Source organism: Amphiura filiformis, chromosome 4, assembly GCF_039555335.1.
Source record: "Amphiura filiformis chromosome 4, Afil_fr2py, whole genome shotgun sequence".
In the NCBI taxonomy this organism is placed as follows: domain Eukaryota; kingdom Metazoa; phylum Echinodermata; class Ophiuroidea; order Amphilepidida; family Amphiuridae; genus Amphiura; species Amphiura filiformis.
The window spans coordinates 64,301,017-64,327,372 of NC_092631.1; the positions used below are offsets into that span (position 1 = coordinate 64,301,017).

General features: G+C 36.2%; 2 protein-coding genes across 3 annotated transcripts in view; one reads left to right on the top strand and one right to left on the bottom strand.

Moving 5' to 3' along the window:
• The window catches only part of LOC140151194 (ATP-dependent RNA helicase DHX8-like), a 32,241-nt gene extending 19,444 nt beyond the window's left edge, over nucleotides 1-12,797 (bottom strand). The window contains exons 1-4 of the mRNA XM_072173444.1: nucleotides 12,416-12,797; nucleotides 5,248-5,495; nucleotides 3,867-3,937; nucleotides 2,652-3,117 (exon numbers count right to left, since the gene is read on the bottom strand). Coding sequence (XP_072029545.1) covers nucleotides 2,652-3,117; nucleotides 3,867-3,937; nucleotides 5,248-5,495; nucleotides 12,416-12,509 — 879 coding nt within the window. The 5' untranslated portion in view covers nucleotides 12,510-12,797. The remainder of the gene's footprint in view (nucleotides 1-2,651; nucleotides 3,118-3,866; nucleotides 3,938-5,247; nucleotides 5,496-12,415) is intronic.
• A 4,639-nt stretch (nucleotides 12,798-17,436) lies between these two features.
• LOC140151196 (putative methyltransferase DDB_G0268948) lies at nucleotides 17,437-26,094 on the top strand. 2 transcript variants are annotated; one of them, XM_072173448.1, is made up of 7 exons: nucleotides 17,437-17,586; nucleotides 18,415-18,556; nucleotides 18,815-18,975; nucleotides 21,649-21,871; nucleotides 23,566-23,666; nucleotides 25,042-25,170; nucleotides 25,795-26,093. In XM_072173448.1, exons 2-7 carry the CDS (start codon nucleotides 18,449-18,451, stop codon nucleotides 25,892-25,894), a joined length of 822 nt encoding a protein of 273 aa, XP_072029549.1. In that variant the 5' UTR covers nucleotides 17,437-17,586; nucleotides 18,415-18,448; the 3' UTR covers nucleotides 25,895-26,093. The 2 variants fall into 2 exon arrangements, with proteins under 2 accessions (XP_072029549.1, XP_072029550.1); XM_072173449.1 differs by having other exon boundaries at nucleotides 17,446-17,510; nucleotides 25,795-26,094.
• Nucleotides 26,095-26,356: the final 262 nt, after the last annotated feature.

A 26,356-nucleotide genomic window follows, 5' to 3' on the forward strand; every position in this document is an offset into this window, starting at 1 on the left:
CCTGCACGGGCAGGTATGTCCGCAGTTTTTTCTCTGGTTTATCCACCCATGGAGGTATATAAATAAATGGAGAATGATCGCCAGAATTCTAATCTCCTAAGTGGTGATTATCCCGTTACCTCTATTCAATGAGTCACCAAACTTGAATTGACCAGCCACTTCAGCCAAGCTATTGATCTCCACGATGGTTATGAGCCTCTACCATGGTTCATTGATTGTCACTCCCAAAATTTCTTCATAGGAATTGACCCTACATTGACCCGCATCGGAAGCCTTGTAAAAGAGACTGTATAATGACGTCAGCTAGTCAATCAGATGTTCAAAGTCACCGGTTTTGATAGCTTATAGTTTCAATGTATGATCGTGCGAGAACCCGAAGAAATTCGGATGTTCTGTTCTCAAGTTATGAAACTGTTTTCTACACTAGTTGTGCCGTAACTTGACAAATATACTTAGTTTTCATGTTCATATATTAAGCTTTTAAGGGGTCTGAGGGAGTTCAAATATAGTGCAAATGAAAGCAAAACGTTTTTACCTTCCGATTGTGAAAAGATTATGTTGGGCCAATTTGGGCCATTTGAGTTACGAGCGAGCAAAATTTACCGGAAGTACTTCGCAATTCAAGGAAAAGTGATGACCCGACAAGCTCTTCTAGAGAGAAATTGATATCTGGAATGTATATAGGCCCTACATACTTTGTTTAAACAGTTTCTCATAGTTTAGTGTATGATTACCGTGATTTTGGTTGAAGCTTCGGGTCAAATTGATTGAGTGCCATGACGGATAGGCCCTATGTCATGTTATTGTTTTTAAACTTTTAATTCTGTATTGTCATGAAATCGTATAGGCCGCCTAAATCATCATCATTAAACTTCTCATTTTATAATAAATAATTATCAGTATTTAGGCCTAAATGATTATATTAATATTATTAGGGGCTATCATTTTCTTTGGAGGGAGGGTTCCAAATATACGGGGGTCATAACTTTTGGGGAAAAAAAGTCATAATTAAATTTTTCATGACCAAAATGTAGGGAGTCACAAGATGACAACAGATAAGGTGTTTTTTTTCAAAAAGACTGATTTCTTGATGCAATTTAACTGAGACTAGTATACCTAAACCTATTTAAGCACTCAATTTTTGGCGAAAATGAGATTTTGATAGGCCCTATCAAAATTTTATGAAACATGAGCACTTTCCAATAAGTACAAACTTCATTTTACCCCATTGAAATCAATGGCCAGTGAAACAGACTTCACAATGTAATCAGCTTAGCATAATCAATATAAACCTGAAATTGCCTATTCAACAATAATTGGTCATAACCAACGTAGTACAAAAGAGGCTTGGCTGGATCATTCTCCATTTATTTATATACCTCCATGATCCACCTATGTATTGTATGTCATGTTTCCATTGTAATTTCATGCTTAATATTGTGATAGTGGTTCTTCTTTCCCCTGTATATTGATATTATGAATAATGATTACGCATCATTAATTTGATCTTGTGCACTAGTTTGTAATGTTTGAATGTTTCCATGTCCTAGTGTATGATGCATAAGCCTTTTCCCTTGTTAGCTTACTTGGTTTGTAAACTGAATCACTTTTAAAATTAGTGTACAATAGAATTTTTCAGCGTTTTCCAGGACTCAAAAATCAACATAAAGGTTCTGAAAATTTTCATTCTCACAGGCCATGACGTTTGAGGCGAGCGACCGCTCTCGCTCGCTACAACTAAGTCGCTACACTAAATATCGCTCGCTGCGAATCGCCCAAAATTGAATCCAATATCAATTTACATGCAAGTTTCAGCACTTCAGTGTATCCTGTATCCGATCTACCGTAATAAGGCCTGCTAAGAATACGCGATTTTGGAGGCCAAAAAACACACTCCGATTTTCCAAAAAACGCAAAAATCTATAAAAAAAAATTTGTTTTGGCGATTTTTAATTTTTTTTTCGCGGAATTAAGTCCCTGGACCTAACATCAATTTGAAAAAAATTAAGGAAAAAAAAATTGTGTTTAAAAAAAAAAAAAAAAATTGCGGATTTAGAGAGCCCCTTGACCTAGAGTGAAGTACTGCAATCATTTGTGGTTGATTTAAAGATATAAAAATGCATTGGTTTTGTACACAAGTCTATATCTTAGATAGATTTTGAAGTGAACACAAGTTACAAATTGGTCCCATTTGGATACAAACTTGTAATTTTTTGGTAACTTTTTTTCCAAATTTTTTTTTAAAAATATTTTTTTTAATGATAGTAGCACTTGATGTTAGGTCCAGGGACTCTCCAAATTCGCGAAAAAAAATAATTAAAAATCGCAAAAGATTTTTTCAAAAATGTCAAAAAACGCAATTGGAGCCAAAATACGCAAATTGCGGCGCAAATAACGCAATTGCGTATTATTACTACCTTAAACCCTGGATACGAAAGAAAGGTTGTGAAGCTTTGTGAACAGTGTGTAATATTGTTTCATATTAGTATATGAATAATTTTTCAGACCTAGCGAGTGATTCGATTAAAATGTAGAGAGTGATTCGACCACTCGCCTAGCATCATGCTAGCGCAGTGATTGACCACTCGCCTTTTAAAATCTAGACAGCAAGGCCTATTCTCATTGCAACTAAATGTAGTGCATTTGCTTACCTCTGATATATGTACAAGTCCTTCACACCTTCTCTTCAAGCCTTCCAGCTGCACAAAGCAGCCATAGTTCATTATACTAGTCACTTTGCCCTCATATATCTCTCCTACTTCAGGGTCCATTGCAGGTGGTCTATCTACAAATCGGTCTGATTTGGCTTTACTATGATCTCTCTCGCTATCCCTGTCACGATGACGATCCCTGTGATCCCTATCTCTATGTCTATTATGTTTGCGCTCTCGGCTGCTGCTGCGACTTCTACTTCTGTGCCTACTTCTACTGCGGCTTCTCCTACGATGTCTGTCGTGGTCTCTTTCTGGACTTCTTGACCGTGAGCGTTTTCGGTGCTTCTTGTCTTTGTGTCTGTTCTTGTGTTTGTCTTTGTGTTTTCGGCGTTCTTTTTCTGGACTTCTACTTCTGCTGCGACTTCTTCTCTCCTTCTTGACTGGTTTCACATCTTCTTGTTTCCTTCATGATAATGAATATAAAAGAGTGAAATGTATGTGGGAAAAACCAATGGACCCTATTTAACACTTGGATCGGGTCTGTTGACATTAAGTTTGAATTCCATGTATAAAAAGAAAAGAAACACAAACGTCCTTTAATTAGTAAGTGTTGTGGTTCTGCAACATCAAAGGTATTCAAGCTCATAAACTTTTTTTAGTTATTGTAAGTAATGTACAAATTGTCTCTATTCCAGACACTGCTATGGCTAGTTGGCTAATATTAAGTTTGATTACAAAAACTGGGCACTGGATACGCCACTGAATCTAACCTACATGAGAGTATGTACGTTGATACAGCTTTCAAAAACCCTTCATATATCTTTGTACAGGAGCGTTGTTTATCAGTGATGAATCCACAACACAAGGATACGCGTACACGATATGTGTGCGCACATAAATTCTGTTATGAGGTAGCAGCTAAACATTACCGCTTATTCTTTACTTTTATTGCTTTATCAACAGAGAAATCACCGATCTTCTTATACGGTTGAGTGGCAAATGACAAACGGACATGCTGGCAGAATCATGTGAAATAAACCATCTTTAGGTTATTTTCATTGTTGAAAAGGATTCAATCATGTTTCACCGTTGTTCATCACCAAGTAACAACTTGCGTCTGTGTGGTTTACTTGATCATTGTTAATCGGTGATGAACAACAGTGAAACATGATTGAATCCCTAAATGTTCTCATACTATCTATAATTACTTACATAGAGGGTATGAGTGCTTCTAACTCATCCATTGCACTTTGAGCTACCTTCTCATCCTCTGTTAACAAATTCTGTGGGAATAATGAGAAAATATCAACATGTTATTTCATTTATTAATGTTTATAACAGATTCAAATATAATAGAGTCAGCCAGACAAAAAGGTCAAGAGATGTGGTGGACTGTCGCCATTGCCTAAAATGTGTCACACCACATTAAACAGAGTTCCTGCACCTTAAACTATTAAAAATTCAAGGACTTTCAAGGTCCAAAAGCATGATTTTCAAGGACTTAACACAACACAAAAATCATGATGCGGCTCCCCATGCAGCACTTACATGTATTACGAAAGTGACAGCACCTCTCCACTCCCTAAATTTTGTCAAAATTATAGTTTAGGTAAAATTCCAATTTTCAAGGACTTTCAAGGACCTTGTGCAAATTTCCAGGACTTTCAAGGCCTTGAAAAGGCATTTTCAAATTCAAGGATTTTCAAGGATTGTGCACGTGGGAACCCTGATTAAAACAATATAGCTGTAAGCTTGACATACAGTCATGAATATGGATATTGATACGTTTGGGAGCCGTTTAAACATTTAAACAATTTGCTAAATGTGTCAACGTAAAAAAAATGAATAGAGACGTTTTATCTTATATGTGACACGATCTGGTCCATGGGGGCCAAAGGAGGCATTTTTGAAAATTGAGTTACTGTAATTATTACATTATACATACATTGTACAATAGGCTATTATTCATTGAAAACACCAAAGGTCTAGCATACTTTGTTCTAAAGTTATGAAGTATTTTGATGTCTATTTTCTTATGTATTTTATTGTTTTTTCCTCCATATTTTTACCTTTATCTCAGTTTCAAATTTGCGCCTTTGGCCCCATGGACCAGATCGTGTCACATATGGTAAATTATAGTATTGATGTGAAAATTTTGTGTCCGCTTAAATCAAATTTTCTTTAATAATTTTAAATTGATTTTAAAAAGGGTCTCCAATTGTTTTTTGTTTTTTTTTTTATTTTTTTTAATGTTTAAAAGGCTGAATTTTTTTGCTGTTTGTACGCTTAGCACATCAAAGATATATCGAAAAAGCCTTTATAATACCAGACTTTATACATCCAGAGTGAATGAATGGTGGTCAGAACAATGATGACACAAATTGTTGATATATTTTATTGTTTGCTGTTGTAAATAAGGTAACTCTAATAAATAATACCTACACTATTTTGGGTCTCAACTTCTTACATGTACATTGTACAACCCAATAAAGTGGAGTTCACATGTAAATGCTTTACAGAGTTTGGCTTCTCCTTGTCTTCATGTACATGTACTGTACTTTTTATATTTAAGTAAACTCTTGATAGCACTCACCTTAATAGTACCTGGATCATCTGGCATACATAATGCTGGAAATTTCTCCTTCTTTTTGTCAATTTCTGTCATTTTCTTTGGCTTCTTCTTTTTTGGCTTGACTGGTGCACTTTGTGGCATCATGTGCTGAATAAGTCGCAACAGATTGGATGCAAATGAGTCTGGAAAATCGGCACCATTTTTTTCCAAGGCAGCCTTAAATTTTTCCAGGGTAGAGTTTTTTCTGGCTATGTCGATAATGAATTCAGCTGAAAAGGTTAAGAGAAAAACCAATAATTAGTTATTATTGCACACATCATGCACAATTCACAAAAAATGGTTCATGGTGCTGCATTTTCATCAAAACGTGAAATAATAATCATGCAATACAACTACAAAAATGTGATTTTCCTCAATTTCTCACAATTTCGGCACAAATCCGCAACATGCCGACATGGGCACAGTGCATATTTTTTGGTTCATGCACTATATTTTGAACATGTCTATGTTTTTCAATCACTAGAAAGCATCACACTGTTCACTCAATTTATAGGAACCCCAAAATGGGAAAAATGTATTTAAACCAAAGTCTGTAGGGCCTTTGCCTGGAAACAAAAAATATTTTTGCTGTTCAATTTTTTGGAGTTGGTACAACATGATGTAGATAACATTAAGTACGGTACCGTACCTACGGTACTAACTTACATGTATGGTATCATATGACTTGAGCATCAAACCTGTCTGAGCTCAATTACATGTATACTCTGGGGCTGATAAAAAATGACAATTTATTATATCAGTCATGGAGACACTGATTTTCAGGGGGGGGGGGGTAAAGTTATGTGTGAAATAATAAATTGTCATTTTTGATCATCCCCAGAACAGCTATTTTCTGGCACCAAACTTGTAAACAAGAATTTTGATGACTGAAGATACTCAAATTTCATTTATCTGTAATTTTGGTTATAATTTTTTTGTTGGACATGGTATATTTTTTCTGACTTCTTAGTGGAAGCTTATTTCAAGTGGTCATTATGGATTTTACTTATAGTAGGATCCAGTTGTAGTAACTACAAATTTCAAACGTTTCAGGACTTGTTCTCAAGTTGTAGAAGCTGCATAGGGCGTCTCTTCAGCAGGGTTCCCGTTAAGGTTTTAAAAATGTGCGTCCGTAATGACGCAAGTTTGCTGACGAGGTTGCAAAAACTTGCGTCCAGACAGATTTTAAAGCGTCCATCTGAAATTCACGATTATGACGATACACACGTACTTCGGGTCTACACCGCTGGGTCTACACCTCATCAAATGTTGATTGTTAAAAAAAATAAAAGTGCATTTTCGCGTGATATTCCATCTCCATTCGCTATGATAATTTTTCTCATTTCTTTGTCAGTTTTGGTCCGCAACGTGGTCAAAAACAGGTGCAAAAACCTGAGCAACGTCTTTCAATCTTGAGCAATTTTCATTCGTACTTTCACTTCGCGTTTCTATTTTTAAATTAACGTGCTGTTGATGCTACAAAAACTAAAACACGCGCTGCCAAAAATAATACAAAAAAGGGTTATCATTTGGATTTTGTCTTTAAAATTGCTTTTATTCATCTAACAATAATACTAATAAAGGAAACCTAGATTATTTATGAGAAAATAAACTTAAAATATTAAAAATTGAATATTGTCAGGTTGTGATAAATAATTAAATAAACACCGCACGTTAGCGGCATGTGCTTGCTTGTAAACAAATCAATCGGGACTTTCCCAGGCCATGTTATCAAACAGCTGTACAGCGATCGTTCGGAAAGCATGCAAAAAGTGCACGATTTCCTGACGTTGCATTTACAAATATTGCAGAATTTACTTCAATTCTCAGCAGGTGGGTCAAAATTTTGGGGCTTTTATTATCTTAAAAATATAAAAGAATAAAATTTCTTATTTTTATCATCAATTAATGATAAAATTTGAAGTTTTGTCTGCGTCCAAATGCATGTGACATGGACGCTTAAAATACTTGATTAGCCATGTGAATTTGCGTCCAAATTTGTAAAATACGCGTCTGGACGCAATGACGCACACTAACGGGAAGCCTGCTCTTCAGTGTAAATTATTTTCATTATAAATGTCGCAAAATATTAATATTGACAATAATTAACAACCTGTTTGACCTCTCCATAAATTCATACATTGCTCACCTGCAGGGTTCACAGTTTGCTCTCAAATAACCGGGTCCACTTTTTTATGCTGGACCCATTCAGATCCCATTTTGCGGGTCCCAAATTGATTTTTGTGGGTCCAAATTGTACATGTACGAAACTTCAGAAACACCCGGAAATGTATTTTCAGTACTGTACTGGCAGTTTGGCACAAACGATAAGTATATTAAAGTATGCCGAATTTGGTACCCAAAACTTACCAAAGTCGAGTCAAATTACTGGGTAAAAGACGACTTGCCGCGATCAGCCGACTTTCTCATAAAGAACTACAATTACTAAAATAAGATGCACTACTTTAATCATCTAATTATTTGGTTATTTTTGCTCGGTTGAAATATAACTACCGCAAAAACGTGTTTTCGCGATGTCACCAGGAATTGACACTGTTTTGTTGACATTATTGTAACATAATATTTGAACGATCCGGAAAAAAAATCACAAGTCAACCTCTTCCACAGTTCCCCTTGTATCGCTGATCAAATATCTGTGCATGAAATAGCGATGAGGTGTGTATCATCATGTTGCAGCGATTTTTGTAATTGTATGTAATTTATGAATGAAAATTTGTTAAAAAATGTGCTGTGAGCTGATTGAACTGGGTTATCGCCCAATGACGAATGACAATCTATGATGATATTTTCTATTTTTTGGATGGGATTTTTTCCGGGTCCAAGCACAGCCTGCTGCAATGCTGGACCCATTCAGGTTACATAATCTTACTTTTTCCCGGTCCAGTGAGTTCAAAAAGCATCCTGGACGCGAAAACGTGATAAACTGTGAACCCTCACCTGTGACTGTTTTCAATTTCATATCATATTTTGTGGTGAAAACAAATGTGTACTTTGCAATCATTTTTGGAGCAACGATTTCTTCGAACCGACGGCTAAAAAACTAAGTCACTAGTGTGTATGTGAATGCACATTAAACACAAACACATACACAGTACCTGTTGGAACTCCCGGTGGGACTGAGGGGGATCCAGTTTTTCAACTTGAACATGTTCCTGTTCGTCTGGCTTCACTTGAAGCGTTGAGCAGTATTGCTACAGATACAGATACAGAGACAGATTATTTGGAAACAGGACGGTTCGCACCCTTTCAATTTCGGACCCGTGCACTTTCGCCCCCTTTCAATTTCGCACCGTGCACTTTCGCCCCTTTTTAAACCGCGGGTAATGTGCTGCTGTTGATTGATGATGCACGATCGATCGCTTCATCTCCCGGCGGTACAGTGGGGTGTTGTATGTGTATATAGTATTGGTTGACTGTTTAGTGTTGATTGTCTGTGTTTGCAGTACCGGTACTGAGTCCAGCGTGTACAAAAGCAAATAGTATGTTTACCCGGGATGTTGATGGACTCTCCAGTTCGATTGAATTTAATAGGCCTATATTATTACAATATATTAAATGTGCTTCGACTGAAGATTGGTATTCATTATGTTTTTGATTTATTTTATTTTACTTAGGCCTATTTTATTTCATTTCTATTTTATTTTATTTTAGGCCTATTTATTATTTTTATATAATTATTATTACTATTATTATTATTATTATTATCGTATTATTATATTATTATTATTATTATTATTATTATTATTAGAATTATGTTACCTTATTAGTACTTTATTAATAGCTATATAATTTAGTGTTAAATTATTTATGGCCTATCAAATTTATATAGGGCCTAATATTGATATGGCCAAATATTTGATGGCTTATAATTTATAATTTTATCCCATCTTTATGTTGCCGAATTGATCTTCTTTGACATGAAACTAATGGGAAAAAATATTTTGCAAATTTCTCAAAGACAAATGCGCACAAGCAAAACAAATGCCTGGCAGCAGCTTTGCGATAATGCTGTGCTGACTTTCGCCACCTTTCTTCACCGCGAGTATTAGCTGCCACTAGTACGCGAAAGCGCCGGGCGTGACATGGGTTCAATCAATGCAATGGTAGCTAGCCTACGGTGACTAGGCAGTAGCACGCATATATTCGATCCCAGAACATACCCGTGCGGATCGATTGCTTGACAAGTCTCCGGGCCCCGCGGCCGCGTGACTGTATACATAAGGTGTAGGTGTGACTTCTTCAACCCATTATGTAATGAATGACTTACGGGAAAGCGCCGGGTATGGTGTGGGTTCAATCAATGGTACCGTAAACAGACTCGCAAAAGTGCCATATGCCTAGTGACGTCGATCGATTGCTTGACAAGCCCCGGGCCCCAGCGTGCGGTATAAACTTGTCAAGAAATACATGCATACAAAGATATTTATTTCTGAACAATATGTTACGATTGCACATTGAGAAATATTACAATTGCATCCTTATTCTTTGCCAAATACAAAATATTATTACTCAGGAAAGTTTTCTATTCGTTTTAATGAGAAATGTAAATAATGAACCAAATGTTTTAACTTTTATGTCTTTTAATGAATGATGTATTTCGTCTGTGTTCTTAATTAATTTAATATATATATATTTCTACAAGTGTTACATAAATTGTATAAAACAAAGAAATGTAAATACTTTTAATGAATTTTGATATATTTGATGTATGATTTTTGGATGTTTATGTTTCAAAAAAATTCTTACATATATAGGGCCTATGTATAATTCTACAAATTGTTATGTATATTGTTTTCATGACACAGGGCAGATTTAGCAGATTTATCTGAAGGGTAACCCTGTATAAATATGGTTTTAATAAATAACATAAGTAAATAAACAAATTTGTGGAAAAATGCTATCAATTCTGCATTGTAAATGATTGACATTTATATGTTCATGATTCATTTTGTTTACCGGCCTGTCAATCACAGACTCATTATGACGATGCTTCATTAACACCACGGCATATCTTACGCGGTATCTTAATCCGCTTTATACTTTATAGTATACCGACAATTTTAAGGCAGGATGTTTGAACTCGAAGATGTCAATAATGTAATAGCATCTATTTCTTAGATATTAATAAAGAAAATCGTGTAAAGGGGATGACTTTCTTTCTTTTTTTTTTTTTTTTATAGTGCCTTTTTGTTCTTTTCATCAAGAAAGCTGCTTTGTCTTTTGAAACATGTCTTGTTTTTGGATGCTGCTGCACATAATAATTTATTTCTATCAATTAGATTTGTTCAGTTCGTCTTAATTTCTTTGTATTTATTTTATTTTTATTTTTGTTCTTTTTTATCTTTCTTTCTTTCTCTTTCTTTCTTCTTCTTTCTTTCTTTGTTTTTCTTTCTTCTTTCTTTCTTTCTTACACTTACACATTAAAGTATTTATTTTGGAACTTAGCTACAAATATTATGAATTGCAACTAAACACAGAAACGCTATATTCAATTTATTATTATAACTATTATTGTTATTATTACTGTTATTATTATTATTATCATCATTGTTATTATTAGGGGCTGTGCAATAATTATGAGCCCTGGGGGGAGGGTGACATTGGGGTGGGGTGCAAGAAATGTTTGTGAGCGAAATTATTGCACAGCCCCTTCCCAGCAAACACAAAACGTTTTCGACATCATTCGCAAAAGGTTATAAAAGGTTGTCAGAAAACCTTTAAATGTCGGGTTATATAAAGGGTACATTATGGTATAAAACGTTTTTATAAAATTAAAAAACATTTGTACGTAATTTACTGCACAGCAAACACAAATGTTTTACAGAAAACATTTAAATGTCGGGTTATATAAATGGTATAAAAAGCGTTTTAATAACATTCCAAAAACATTTTTGAAAACTTGGTACAAATCATTCTAAACAGAATGTTATTTTGGGGTTGAAAAAATATTTTGCAACAAATGTTTGCCCAAAATATTTACAATAACGCTTTTTAAAATGTTTTTGTGACCTTTATATAACCCGACATTTAAATGTTATTAAAACGTTTTGTAAATAACATTTTAAGAACATTTCTGTGTTTGCCTGGTGCAAATATTTTAATATAATGTTATTTAAGTGTTGACAAAATATTTGGCCAAAATGTTTGCAAAAATAGTTTACAATGACATTTCGAAAACATTTTAAAAATATTGTTGTAGTGTGTTTTCATACAAAAGCGTTTAAAACGATTTCATGACCTTTATATAACCCGACATTTTAATGTTATTAAAACGTTTTTACCTGAACCAAAACCCAAAATATAACTTATTTAAAACGTTTTAAAAACGTTTTTGTGTTTGCTGGGTTATTATCATTGTTATTATTATTATTATTCTTATTATTATCATATTATTATTATTATCATCATTATTATATTTTTAAATTAACTTTGTTTATATTATTATCATTGTTAGTATTATTATTATTATTATTATTATTATTTATTATCATATATTATTATCATCATATTATATTTATTAAATTAACTTTGTTTATATATTTTGTGTTACTCCCCCATTGGATTTTGTGTCATACTTTCATTGTTTTTAATTTTATCCATTGCTTGTTGACACTTGTATGATCCTTTAGGATCCATCCTTTGGTCATCAGTTGAAACAAATTTCCCCTGTTTTTATACATATTATAATTAATAATTAAATATAAATATATTATTATTACTATTTATTATTATTACTATTTTTATCATTGAATTCTAATTATTTCATTATTTTGGGTAAGCCTGCTGCTAAAATATCTGGCCTGTAATATATTCTGAGAAAAAAATGTTCCTCTATTTTGTTTTAAAATATCCTTTCTTTCCTTCCTTCCGGGTTTATCATGACTTAATAAGTGCATGCCCGACGGCCCAGTACTATAAACATACTACGCCGCATTGCCGGGAGTTCAAGCAATCGATCGTGCATCAATCAACAGCATGACAGCAGCACAATACCCGCGGTATAAAAAAGGGGGCGAAAGTGCACGGGTCCGAAATTGAAAGGGTGCGAACCGTCCAGCATTCGATTATTTAGCATCCATTATCATCATCCATTGCAAGTGAAACTTAATATTATTTTTAATCAACTTACCCAGATCCTTGTCATTTAAGCCAAGATGGTTATCAAGCTCTGTGCAAACCTTGGACACCAATGAGAGATGTTCCAATTTATTCAGCTCTTCCATTTCGAATTTTCCTTCGCTGCGATTTTGACTTGCTTGAATGAATGTGTGTCACTGTGGAAGTGCAATGAAGTGCGACTTGATTCCACGCAAAGTTGTGGCCCTTCAAATCCAAACCAATGGTTACACACAGCAATTTTTGTTATCTAATATTAATCACGATTACCATATCTTACATTTTTAACAATTTGGAGAAAAAAATAATGGACAAAAATTGCGAAATTGGCGATAATTGAGACAACAAGTTCATGCGTTTCTTCGACGATCGGTGATTGAATCAGGTCAGAGGTCAATAAACATTGGACTGAAGCATGATGGGAAGGTTTACACAGTCAATTTCCTCTCGTGCAGATGACAAGTGTTAACCTAAAGTTACCAGTGGTACCACATGATATAATTAGATCTATTAATGGGCCATTCAGTGATTCGCTTATTGGGAGGATCGTAAAAATCATCAAAATTCAGAGTTTGACACATTTGTTACTGTCATACCTGCTCAGAGACGACAGCCATAATGTGTGATTTGCTTCAGCGACGCTCGGATTTCTACTGCATAATTATAATGCCCAGTGGTATACTAAAAAACCACGTAAATTTCACTTTTTGTATTAAAACCGGGTCGACCCGATTTTATTCAGAGTTCAACGATCGAGTTTACCGTGGATGTCAGCTTGTATGTACACACGTCGAGCGCGATACTCCGTGCAGTTACATCAACTTACATGTAATATACGATCGGCGAGCGTAGTACACGCATTGTAGGCGTTGGAATGAATCGCAATTTTCTTTGTTATACCTCATTAATTGTTTGGCACGAAATTAAAAGGGGATAATGTGATCAGTGAAAACAAACATTTACATAAGAATCTATGCAAATCACGCATTATTGCTTATTTGCTTTAATTGATCTGTAGCCTAGTAGTGTAATTTCTCTACTTGTAGCTATTTAGCTTGGGATCGCAATAAGCTACAATAATTGGGGGGGGGCAAGCATTTTTGGCACGCCGCCGTTTAGACTGTAATTAGACATTTGGTGCTCATCTCTCTAAATGTACACAGAGTGGAAAAAATGAAATGGAGGACAATCCCTTTTTGAGTGAAAAAAGTAGTCTGTATACTCTCAAAAGAGTGGATAGGCTATTGCCTAAAGAAAATGAACTTTCTTTCATTTTAGAGTGTTTTTCACTCAAAAATGGGTTGTCCTTCGTTCAACTCCTTGAAAGATCGAGTGGAAATTCACTCGCCATTTGAGGCGAGCGATCGCTCTCGCTCGCCACCGCTCGAGCTCGCCCAAACTCGATTTTTACTCGTACGGGCTTAACGCTTGAACAGCCATTTTTTTTTAAAAATCTTATTTAGTCTCATAAATTTTTTTTAAATCTTATTTAGTCTCATAAATTTATGGTTGTGGAATAATTATGCGCCTTGTTGTGGGGAGGGTAAAATTGGGGGTGGGTGTAGAATTTTCTGGCCAGGGAAAGGGGAGAGCAAGCCATTTTTGGCAAGCTGAATGGGGTGGGGACGATTTTTGGCACACATTCAGGGGGCGCCTTTTTGATAAAAGGCTTAGGAATTTTTTGGCGGGCCGGGGTGGCAAGCGATATTTGGCAGGCCGTGTGGACATTTTACCGGGGGGCTCATGATTATAACACAGTCCCAATAGTATTTAGGCTATTTATAGCATTTAGGAATTATGTGATTGCAAAATTAAACTTGTCTCTAAAAAGAAAATATTATATTAAAATCAAGAATAAAATTGGGCAACATCATACCGAGTGTTCCATTTACCCCCAACGCCATACGTTCTGCTTTTGTTTCATACCCCTAACTTTAATAGGTTTACTCGGTATTTGAGTGGAAGAAAATCTCAAATGTTGTCACTGACCATGAAGTGGTGCTACGTTTCAGTGAACATTTAAGGGTATTGATTCCTAAATATTTGAAGGTTGTGCTGAGAGTTGTCAATGGCAATATGTTTTTTATCTACAATAACATAAATGTTTTAAACAATAGAATAGCAGATTTTAATGATGAAATCATGCAAATTAATATGCTAATTAGCTAATTAATTAGTTTGGTGTTCCATTTACCCCACAGCAGATCCATTTGAGGTAAATGGAACAAGGTAGACTGACTTCAAATATATATAACATGTGAATATATTTTTTTACTTATTGGTTTAAATATTATGAAATTATTTAGTACAAATAACTAATTCATGGTAGATTTAATAGGCTCCCTATTGATTTTTTAAAAATCTGAAACCATTTATTTCTGTTATTTACCAAGAGAAAGTGTATTTGTACGTGGTAATTTACCATGTTTGTTTATAAAAAAAACATGAAAACAAAATTATTGTTGTTATTCCTTAGCTTGTTTAGTCACAAAATATATGTTAAATAAAATCCCGGGGGGGGGGGGGTCACTCCCATTGTGGCCTGTACACCATCCGCGATAATCAACTTTTGAAAAGCACCCTAAACAAGGATTTAAACCCTTGGCTAAAACAATACCCTAAACAGGGATTTTATTCCTTGCATCAAATTTCATACCCTAAATTTCATTTCTGCGTATTAGCAATTGCAATTTTGCTATACCCTTTTTCCCAATATTTCATGTTTTTGACACCCTAAACGCGTTACGCGCGTATCGTGCTTACCCACGAAAACTACCCTTTTACGCGTTTTCATTATCGCGGATGGTGTACAGGCCACAATGGGAGTGACCCCCCCGAGAATAAAATATTCTGATGTCTTTTCAATGTAAATATAGCTATGAATGGAGGCTCCTTGCAAGTAATGCCCCTTGTTCCAATTACCCACCCCACTGTTCCATTTACCCCCAATTTGTTGGGGTAACTGGCATGACTGGAACACCATGATCATGACGGTATGTATTTGGACCGAGTACAAGAAATAAAGCATAAAATGGGAGTTTATCTGTTAAAACAAGTCGTAAAAACTAGTAAACCAGAGTTCGTAGTATCTGATCCAAGAAAATGCACTTACTGTGTACGTTTCAACAACCACTGGTGTCTTTGTCAACACTAGTGATGAGGAGTGACTGCAATCTACTGACAACCAACGCTAGAGGGATTTCCAGCGTGATTTTTTGGGTTGCCAGCTTTCCTTTTGGGGATTTTTTAGATCCCTGTTGCAGGAACTCATCAAAAATGTGAGTAAGCTGGTAATGCCCCTCGTCTCTGTTCATAGTTGTACGCCCCCTCTTTCTAATTTCCACAGCTTCTTTGATCCAGCGCTTATATCTATCTTGCTCTGTGCCAATGACCTCAGCTTCCCCCACCCAATTACATGGTTCTTATCAACAACATGGTCCGTTATGGCCGACTTGTGCGTAGTAGTTAAGGACTCTTTCCTCCCTGCTCTAGTGACCACGGTGCTGCTGACTTTTTCCACTTCACTTTTGTGCTCTTCTAACCGCGTGCCGAATTTTCTACCTGTTTCTCCAATGTACGATAAGTTACAGTTCATGCAGGGGATTTTGTACACTGCCGGATGCCTGAGTGGTGTTGTGCGAGTCGCGCTTATCTTTTGGATGGACAAGTTGTTTGCGGAGAGTATTGTGCGGTCTCATGGCTGTAGAGATGTTGTAGTTCTTCATTACTCTGGAGACACGTTCGGTGACGCCCTTGACATATGGTAGAACCACCATACCTTTGCTCTTGCTGTTTTCATCTGTCTTTTTTGTCACTTTCTTTGGTTTAACACTTTGCATTTGATCTTTTACCTTTTCAAATGTCCAATTAGGATAACCACACGTTTGGAGGGCTTTCTGGACTTTCTTTTCTTCTTCCTCTTTATCCGCTTCTTCTGTCACTATGGTGTCTTTTCTGTAGTACAAAGATCGTATGACCCCTAGTTTTTGATGCAGAGGATGGTGAGACTGGTAATTCAAATATTGGTCGGTGTGCGTTGGTTTGCGGTAGACCGTAAGTTTGACAGTACCGTCATCCTTCCTAACAATCAGAGTAACCAGAAATGGTAGAGAACCTTCTGTTTCTTGCTCAAAAGTAAACTTGATTGAACCAGACTTGTCGACCCGATTGATGTGGTCACGTCAACTGCTGCACATTGTCTTTGTTTATTACCTCCAACACATCATCCACGTAACGAAGCCACAACTTTGGTCTACAGTCGAGAGGAGCCGTGGCAATCGCCTATGAACAGAGACGAGGGCAGTACCAGCTTACTCACATTTTTGATGAGTTCCTGCAACAGGGATCTAAAAAATCCCCAAAAGGAAAACCAACTGGCAACCCAAAAAATCACGCTGGAACTCCCTCTAGCGTTGGTTGTCAGTAGATTGCAGTCACTCCTCATCAAGTGTTGACAAAGACAACAGTGGTTGTTGAAACGTACACAGTAAGTGCATTTTCTTGGATCAGATACTACGAACTCTGGTTTACTAGTTTACTCTACCGATCCTGATGAATTTGTTCAATCAAGTCGTAAAAACATATTATCTACTTATTGAAACAAACAAAAATCACATATGTAGGCCCTATACCCTCCCGATCACAGAAAGTGATTTATTGCTTAAAGGTCCACAAACGTTGGCCTGGTCAACTGGCCAGTTGGTAGGCGACCTTGTCCTTATAGATCACACCCCTGTATACAAGTATACATGTCTGGACTTAGGTGGTGTCTGCTGGATGCCCTGGGCCACATAACTCAATTATGTAGTTCATTATTCCAGATGTACTGGTGGACCTTTAAGCATTCCATTTATCCCCAATTTACCCTACGGGTGTTGGGTAATTATAAATAGGCCTATCACGAGAACCGCCTGACCCGAGAACCGCGAAATCTAGTAAACAATAATGTGAGATCGTGTACCTTGACCCGTCTGTTTATCAAGGAAATCATTGAACCGCAATGCATGTATATACACCATCCCACAAGAACAACAGTATAAATAGCCTATACTATACTTTATTATGTGCGTTCAAAAATATCATGAAAATGTGCCTCATAGTTAATAAAGGTAATAAGCGAGGAAGGTGAAAATATATACTATAATAAAGTATTAATTACTAGTGATCGAAGTACTGAGACCTAAGGTAAGAATATATGCAAAAAAATCGTGTTCGTGTTGCTATCTATAGGCCTATTTTAATATTTTTAAAATATTGTAGTTTTCGTGTTTCATGTTCTTTCCGTTGTTGTTAGCATTAATACGCTTACCATGCTTACACACCCTGTGATACCACCCTTACAAGCTCCTACATATCAATCATAAATCTTGTATTGCATAAACCACCATACAAGGTGATTCAAAATGAAGTAAACTCGTGCATGAATCCGATAGGTCTATAGCAGGCAGAAAGTCCCGAGTTTTGGATTGTTTTTTGCGTCATCAATCCTGTATCTTGAGTCTATATCTTGCAACTCCTCAATGATAACACAGAGGAAGCTTGAAGGCATTCCTACAATGCACTATGATCCGGGGAAATTTGATCAATATAACCTAATTTGAACGGCAAAGTCCCCATACACACAAAATGGTCATTCTAAAACTGCAGCCAACGAGCTAATAGTTGAGACTTATGACTGATATTTAATTTTCTTACAGGAAACATTCATATTGTCCCACTGCATTAATTTTATTCCTAAGTCTCGATGTTTTGAATGTTAAATAATAGGATGAAAACACCAGATATTTGCACACAATCCCAATGCAAGGTATGATCCTGAGACCATAATACCTAATACCTTTAGGTATTATGGTCTCAGGTATGATCAACTGTACAACATGTGTATAAAAGCCACATAAGGTCAGAAACCCCATTGGGTTGTGGTAATGTCTTTAAACCTCCTCTGATGATAACACAAAGGCCAAAGAGGTATTAAAATAGGCCTGGCCTATATACTATTTTGTTATTTACTAGAAGTTGACAAGTAACACACTGCTCTGAGACCATAATGACGTCAGCATTTACCGGACTCAACCACGCTGTTTTATATCGCAAATACCGACCTAAACCTTGTTCTATGGTTATTAACAAGATTCTGGAATTCCTGAAAGAAAAGGTATAGTAGCCTATAATTATTAACTTTATTAAAACATATATAAGACTTATATAAATAGCTTTCCGCATACGGGGTGCACGCGCGTACCCGTGCGTATAAATATACATTTTATCTATTTATGATCATGATCTGACAATTTTTTTTTTCAGTTTGAGTTTAATAAATCATAATAGAAATATATAAGTCTAGGCCTACTGCGAGAATTTTCTAGGTCTCATAATCTCTTTGGGTCTCACCCATATTTTGCTTTGTTTTCAGAAGAAGCCCCCGTTCCTTTCGGCTGTTGATGTAGCTTGCGGATCGGGACAGAGTACTCCTGTTCTCGGTGAATATTTTGAATCTGTTCTGGGCTGTGATATAAGTGAAGCACAAATCAACGAAGCCACGAAGACAAATACAGCACCGAATATCAAATATTGGTATGGACAATGTTTTTTAAACATTTCAAGTATTGGTATGGAAAATATTTTGTTCAACATCTTGTGACGAAATAAAACAGCATAACAATTTCACCAACTACACTTAATTATTAATGCTGCGTTTGTAATTCTTTGTGATTTTTAATGATTTTTTGTGATTCTTCTTAATTGTTCTTTCGTTTATAAAAACAAAATAAAAGCATTGGCACTGTGTGCTCAGTGGAAAAGAAGAAGAAAAAAAAAAAAACTATTGTTACCCACGAGCTAGGCAAGCTCCGTATGCAAAACGTCCGAATAGCATTTAAACGAATTCGCCTTATAAATATGTCGTGGCCCTAGGCCTATTTTGACAAATTGAGTAATAAAGTATAAGTATTACTTTTCATTCGTCGGTGTGTCTAGCAAGAAGACAACAAACACATAGCACGAAGAAAGCATAGTTGATTTTCCATTCGCTGGGGGTAACAAGCAAGACGAAAACAATGTTCATTTTCCATTGGCTGGAGTGCCGAGCAAGAATAAAATAATGTTGATTTAACATTTACTGGCATGATGAAAAAAAAGCAATGTTGATTTTTCATGAACTGGATTGCCTAGCAAGAAGAAAACAATGTCCATTTTCCATTGGCTGGTGTGCATAGCAGGAAGAAAGCAAGGTTGATTTTCCATTCGCTGGGGTACCAAGCAAGACGAAAACAATGTTCATTTTCCATTCGCTGAAGTGGAAAACAATGTTGATTTTCCGTGCCTAAAAAGCAAAGAAGAAAACAATGCCGATTTTCCATAAACTGGAAGCCTAGCAAGAGGAAAACAATGTACATTTTCCATTTGCTGGTGTGCCTAGCAAGAATTAGACGAAAACAATGTTCATTTTCCATTCACTGATGTTCTTAACAAGAAGAAAACAATGTTGATTTTCCATTCGTTGGAGTGCCTAGCAAGAAGAAAAACAATGTTGATTTTTCTTTTCCATTAACTGTAGTGCCTAGCTTGAAGAAAACAATGTTTATTTTCCATTCGCTGATGTTCCTATACAAGAAGAAAACAATGTTCATTTTCCATTCGTTGTAGTGCCTAGCAACAAGAACAACAACGTTGATTTTCCATTTGCTGGTGTGTCTAGCAAGAAGAAAATTATGTGGGGGATTTTCCATTTGCTGGTATGCCTAGCAAGAAGAAAATTATGTTGATTTTCCAACCGCGGGAGTGCCTCGAGGACGAAAACAATATTGAATTCGTTGTACTGCCTGACAAGAAGAATACAATGTTGATTTTCATTTGTTGGAGTTCCTAGCAAGAAGAAAATATTGTTGACTTTCCTTCAACTGGAGTGCTTAACAGTACGAAAACAATGGTGATTTTCCATTCGGTAGAGTGCCTAGCAATGAGAAAATAATGTTGATTTTCCATCAACTGGAGTGCCAAGTAAGACAAAAACAATGTAGATTTTCCATCAACTGGAGTGCCAAGCAAGACGAAAACAATGTTGATTTTCCATTGGCTGGCGTGCTTAGCAAAAAGAAACCAATGCTGATTTTCCATTCGTTCTATAGCAAGAAGAAAACAATATTGATTTTCCATTTGCTGGTGTGCCTAGCAAGAAGAAAGCAATGTTCATTTTCCATTCGCTGGTGTGCCTAGCAAGAAGAAAGTAATGTCGACTTTCCATTCGCGGGAGTGCCTTGGAGAAGAAAAAAAAGTGGTTGTACGCCCATGATGTTGACAATGCCGGCCGCGATGGGCGAATTCCTTTTAAAAAATGATGTTGATTTTCCATTCACTGGAGTACCTAGCAAGAAGAAAGCAATGTTCATTTTCCATTCGCTGGTGTGCCTAGCAAGAAGAAAGTAATGTCGATTTTCCATTCGCGGGAGTGCCTTGGAGAAGAAAAAAAGTGGTTGTACACCCATGATGTCGACAATGTATCCCGGCCTGGGCGAATTCCTTTTATAAAATGCATTTTTTGATTTTACAAATGATTACTATGTTTAAGGGATGGGGTATGAGCGCTTGGACAGTATTTTTTATGAGACATGAGAGCACATCAGACATCGAATTGCATTCTGAATACGAAAAATGTCTTGCCGGTATCAAATAATTTTGATTTTTTTGAAATTCACAATGTAATACACATTTTATGATAAAAATTGATATTTTTGATATTTAACAGTCCTCGAAGTAAACTTTATAAATCGGATGATATGTACTTAAAGTGTATGTAGCTGGGATGAAAAGCCGACGATCAACTGAAAATTTTGACCTTTCGTATTGAAGATATAGATTTTATTCCCCAAACACCAACAAAAAATAGGTCTTTTGGGAAAAAATGTATATCTTCAATATGAAAGGTCAAAATTTTCAATTGATCGTCGGCTTTTCTTCCCAGCCATACATACACTTAAAGTACATATCATTAGATTTATAAAGCTTACTTCGTGTACTGTTATATATCAAAAATTTAAAAAATATCAAATTTTAATAACTTGTCATAAAATTTGTATTATATCGCGAATTTCAAAAAATGAAAATTATTTGCTATCAGAAGGACACTCTTCGTATTCAGAATGCAATTCGATATGTCTGATGTGCTCTCATGTCCCACAAAAAATACTGTCGAAACGTTCATTCCAGAGCCCTTAATAATGTAATTTTTCCTTTATTATGTATTTACAGTGTTGCAGATGTCGAACATATCCCCGTAGCAGACAATTCCGTTGACCTTGTCACATGTTCTCAGGCGGCTCATTGGTTAGATATCCCAGCATTCTGCAAGGAAGTGGACCGTGTCTTGAAACCATTCGGTTGTCTGGCGATCTATTCTCGCTTGCGTAATGGCCAGACATTTCTACACGAGAATGCACAGATTGCTGCAAAACTCACCGATGTATTTATGAAAGTAAGATTTTGTATGGAACTTAAAAATTAATGTGAATTTACGACCGTAATGAAAAAGAGCTGCCTCCAACCATCACAGGGCTTATTCCTTCCTTGATATCAACTTGACTTGCGCCTTAGAATTAGATTGTACATGATGCTGTGTTTTACAACTTGCCCGTCATCTTAGCCCGGATATGGCTGCAACATACAAACAAGGGTTTAGTTTACAGCACAAACAAGGGCAAATTGAACTATACATTTAGGCTAATCCTTTTTTTCTGTCCTACATATGGCCTACAGCTATGTAAGCTCTAAAAAACGTTTACAGAATACAGGCTAGAACTTTCTTAGTCCAAGAATTCCATTTTTGTGACGGCAAAAGTTGTAATCTATATCCCGAGGGGTTTCTGATAATCTGAGAGGGTTCTTTCAACCTCAAAGATCTTTTCATGGCGCAGATTTCTTTTTGCCATGGGGGTGGGATTGGAAAAGTTTCTTGAAGTATAGTGAATCTTTAGCACCTTTTAGCGACAAATAAATTCATGATCGCGCAGGAAAGTAGAACAAATTTGTGCCAAGAGCGCAAAAATTGGCACTTCTTGGGCTGAAAAGTTAATTTGGTCAGAAACCCATTAAACAGGCGTCAACATCAGGGGATGGTTGTAGGGACCATCCCCATTATCAAAATATTGGTGAGGGGATCACCCCCACCCCCCGGGATCTAGTACGCCTATGATGCCGGGCTACTGACACCCACAAAAGGGTTGGCTAAAGTTGTGTTTTTGTTGTTGTTAAAGATTTGCCTTCACGTGAGATGGCATTTTCGTAGTTCAACTTTCGTAGTGACAACTTGCCCGTCGCATAAATAGCTTGTAATTGACACCGGACAAGTGCTATAAATTCGAGCCCTGTTCCACCCTAATTTCGCTGGTGTAATCATAGGGCTATACGCAACGCTCGAAAAATGATGGAAATACCCTGACTGGTGGCTTTTTAAAAAGAAATCTTAGTGACACTTGTATTAATTTATTATGAAAATGCAAAAATTCTGAAAGAAAGACTATAATAGTGCAAACTTTAGTGCAAGCAGTAGACTAGTTTCAAATGTCAGGGTATGTAAGCCTATTCTTTTGTACTGTAAGATTTGTTTTTCCGACTTTTCAAATTTGATGTGGGCAATGCATGACAACCCCTTTTGTTTTTGCCTCGGGAATTTTTAGTTCTTCAATACATAACCATGATTTGGGCAGTTCCGGCGTTGCGGACGTACATTTCACAGAATTTGAGGACACATATCTTCTAACTTATGGAGGCATATGGATTTTGAACACTTGTATTAGAAGTATCTCGATCTCTGCTGATAGAAGTATAAAACCTGAAAATTTAATTCCAATCCCATTCTCGGTTTGCATGACAGGTCACAACTCACAAAAACACCTCCGTTGCGGACGTACAAAAAGAAATGGTACAAGATGGTTGAAAGTGGCATTTTTGGTAATGTACGTCCGCAACGTGCCACTTTTCATATTTGCCCATATCTTGGAAAAAAAATTATGTTAGATGAAATTCAGTATAGTAGATCGGTAAACTACATTCTATATCCTTCGATATGAGACATAAATCAAGTTATTTGGCCGATTTTAAAATGTTGACAATTTTTGAAAGTGTGTGATGTAGGCCTAATTACGGAATTGCCCATTTATTGTATTACAGTTTCGTTTTGACACACTGAAGGATTACTGGGAGTTTCCTATAAAGAGACATGACGACATATACACGCAGGATCTTCAAATACATTTTCCAGATTGTCAAAGGTAAGTCCAGGCTTATTCATATTGGACTATTCTAGAAAATAGATTCACACCCCCTGTAGGCCTATACTCTCTAAATGTGAAAGAGTGAAAAATCACTCCAAAAGAGTGAAATCTCACTCTTTCAAAGAGCCATCTGAGTGACAACTCTGTTAGAGTGAAGCTCACTCTCAAGAAAGAGTGAAAAAATTCACTCCGGAAAAGAGTGAATCAGAAAAGAGCATTTATTTATTTATTTATTCATTTAGGCCTATTTTATATACAAGAATATCACAGCAGTTCATAACAGCTACTATGTGCTTTAATTGTTGTGAGGCTAGGCCCCAGGTTAGGGTAGGGCCCGGTCTAGGAATATTGAACTGGTCTAAAGCTTAAGCACATACACAATGTGTCGAACTTCAGTGTGGGATGAATGATGAAAAACTATGGATTTAGTGAAGCTAATAGTCAAACTGTTTAATGGTGAGTACACTTAGGTGTAGGACATAACACTTGGCAAATGCCATGTTTACGGTCACAGTCTGGAGAAGCGTGATGCGGCGTAACCTACTTAAGCTTACATATGCGTAGGCCTATATGTAAACCGGCACTGGGCAGGTAACAAACTGCTCACATATGACTTAAGCTTACTGCCGCCGTTGTCTCCAGACCAAGTGTATACTTGCTACGAGTTATCTACACATAAATGTAATCACTAATGAGTATGCTGTCTATTTCTTCATCAAATCCGCTTTCTTTTCGCCATTCATTCACACACTGTTCGCCATTTTGTTACACAAGTTCAACAAACATCGGCCGATTTTCGGCGCTTCTGATTGGCTGACAGTTCACTCCAAGAAAGAGTGAGATTTTGCGCCACTTTTGAGCGAGTGAGGCTCACTTGAAATCGCGAGTGAAATTATGTGTACTGTTTTCACTCTTTTAGAGCTAAAACCCACTCTTTTAGAGCTAACTTAAATTCACTCTGAAATTCAGAGTGGTTTTTCACTCTTTTACATTTAGAGAGTAGGATTTCCGGACTTTTTGTCCAGTCGTGATTGTTGGAAATCCAGATTTTTAAAGTGTACAAAGCCGAAACAATCCAGTAGAAAATTAGTTCAAATCGGAAATCCTCAATAATATTTAAGAGCTTATTTTTGATAATTTCATTATTTTTCATTCATTTAATTGCATTTCCAAGCTTTTTCCAGCAACATTTGCAACTGGAATTCCAGTCGTTTTCAGAAAGCAAATTTGGAAATTCCGACATTTCTTTTTTTGAAATTTTTTTTGGAAAAGCCCGTTGTAAAAAGTTCGCAAGAAAACATTTTCAGTAGGCCTTATACATATTCTGTTAAATAAGAATAATCGTAATTAATGTTTTATACACTTCTTACAGACATATTGTGGACGAACACAGTGACCTTTCTCTTTCGGAACTGATAGGTTATATAGAAACTCTCTCTGCTTATCAGAAATATCACAAAGAGCATCCTGAAGATGACATTCTGAAAGATTTGCAGGATAAGTAAGTACAGATTATATTCAACTTTACTGTGACTTTTTGTGATGGACCTAGTGTACAGCAAAAACAGTGTTTAGAAATTAAACACCTTTCTAACCACAATTTTGCCTTCACTTTGTATACACGTTAAGAAGCTAAACATTGTGTGTCAAATTTCTGAACATTGGTCAGTGATGGTGTTTAATTTCTAAACATCTGGCATCCATATTCTAAACATGACGTTTCTAAACACGTTCTCGCCTTCACTTTCTAAACAGTGTTTTTGCAAAATGGATATTATACATTATTAATCGTGGAGATGGCAGATTGAGGAAACGAGGAGGAAAATAGAAGAGGAAATGGATAACAGAGAAAAAAACAAAAGAGAGAAAGGGGAAACAGATTTGGACGAGAAAGTGGGGAAAAAAGGAAAGGAGGAAAAAGGTGACAGAGAAGAACATTATACGATCTCAATTATACGATGAAATGGCAAAATATATAGGGCCTACGTGCCTCACCTAAAGCTATTTCATATGGATACTTCTACATTTTTGGTTATTTGTTTGAGCCCTTTTTTGATGCTTTGAAAGTTATTCATTTTGCTGACATAAAGTAATCACTGACATTCTCTTTCTTCATTAATTTCAGGATGTTGCAAACTCTTTCCGTTGATAAGTCTCCTGATGACGTCATGCTCAAGACGATTTGCCCAATATTTTTACTTCTCAGAAGGAAACCACAGACATAGGCCTACCAGCATCTAGAGAAAAATGTTTACAATCTGATCGGACACTCTTACATAATCATGTATATCAACAATTAACAGCTGGCAAAAAAAAATCAAGGAAAAAATCAACAACGTGTGATAGTCAAAAGAAACTGTCGCGAATTGATTCATTGTGTGCCCTTTTTTGACTGTTTCATACCCTTTTGACAGATCGTCTGTTGGTCATAGGGCCTGCACTTTGGCTCGTTTTTGCAGGTTTACATGGTCCAATAATCACAAGATGACTGACATGTGGTAACAAAGGAAGCAGTCACTGCAATTTGATTATGTCCCATATGATTGGCCATTCAAGACACCCAGATATACTATAGCGGCCTTTTCAAAATATAATACCTGTTTGCTTGACTGCATTGACAATACCCGGGAACAATACACACAGTATATGCATTGGACAAACTTTTTACAATAAGCATGATAAGTGAT

Coding starts and splice junctions, on each gene's coding strand:
- LOC140151196 (XM_072173448.1), top strand. CDS start 18,449: ATGACGTCAGCATTTACCGGACTCAACCACGCTGTTTTATATCGCAAA. Junction 18,976..21,648: donor GCACCGAATATCAAATATTG/GTATGGACAATG, acceptor ATGTATTTACAG/TGTTGCAGATGTCGAACATA. Junction 25,171..25,794: donor CTGAAAGATTTGCAGGATAA/GTAAGTACAGAT, acceptor CATTAATTTCAG/GATGTTGCAAACTCTTTCCG.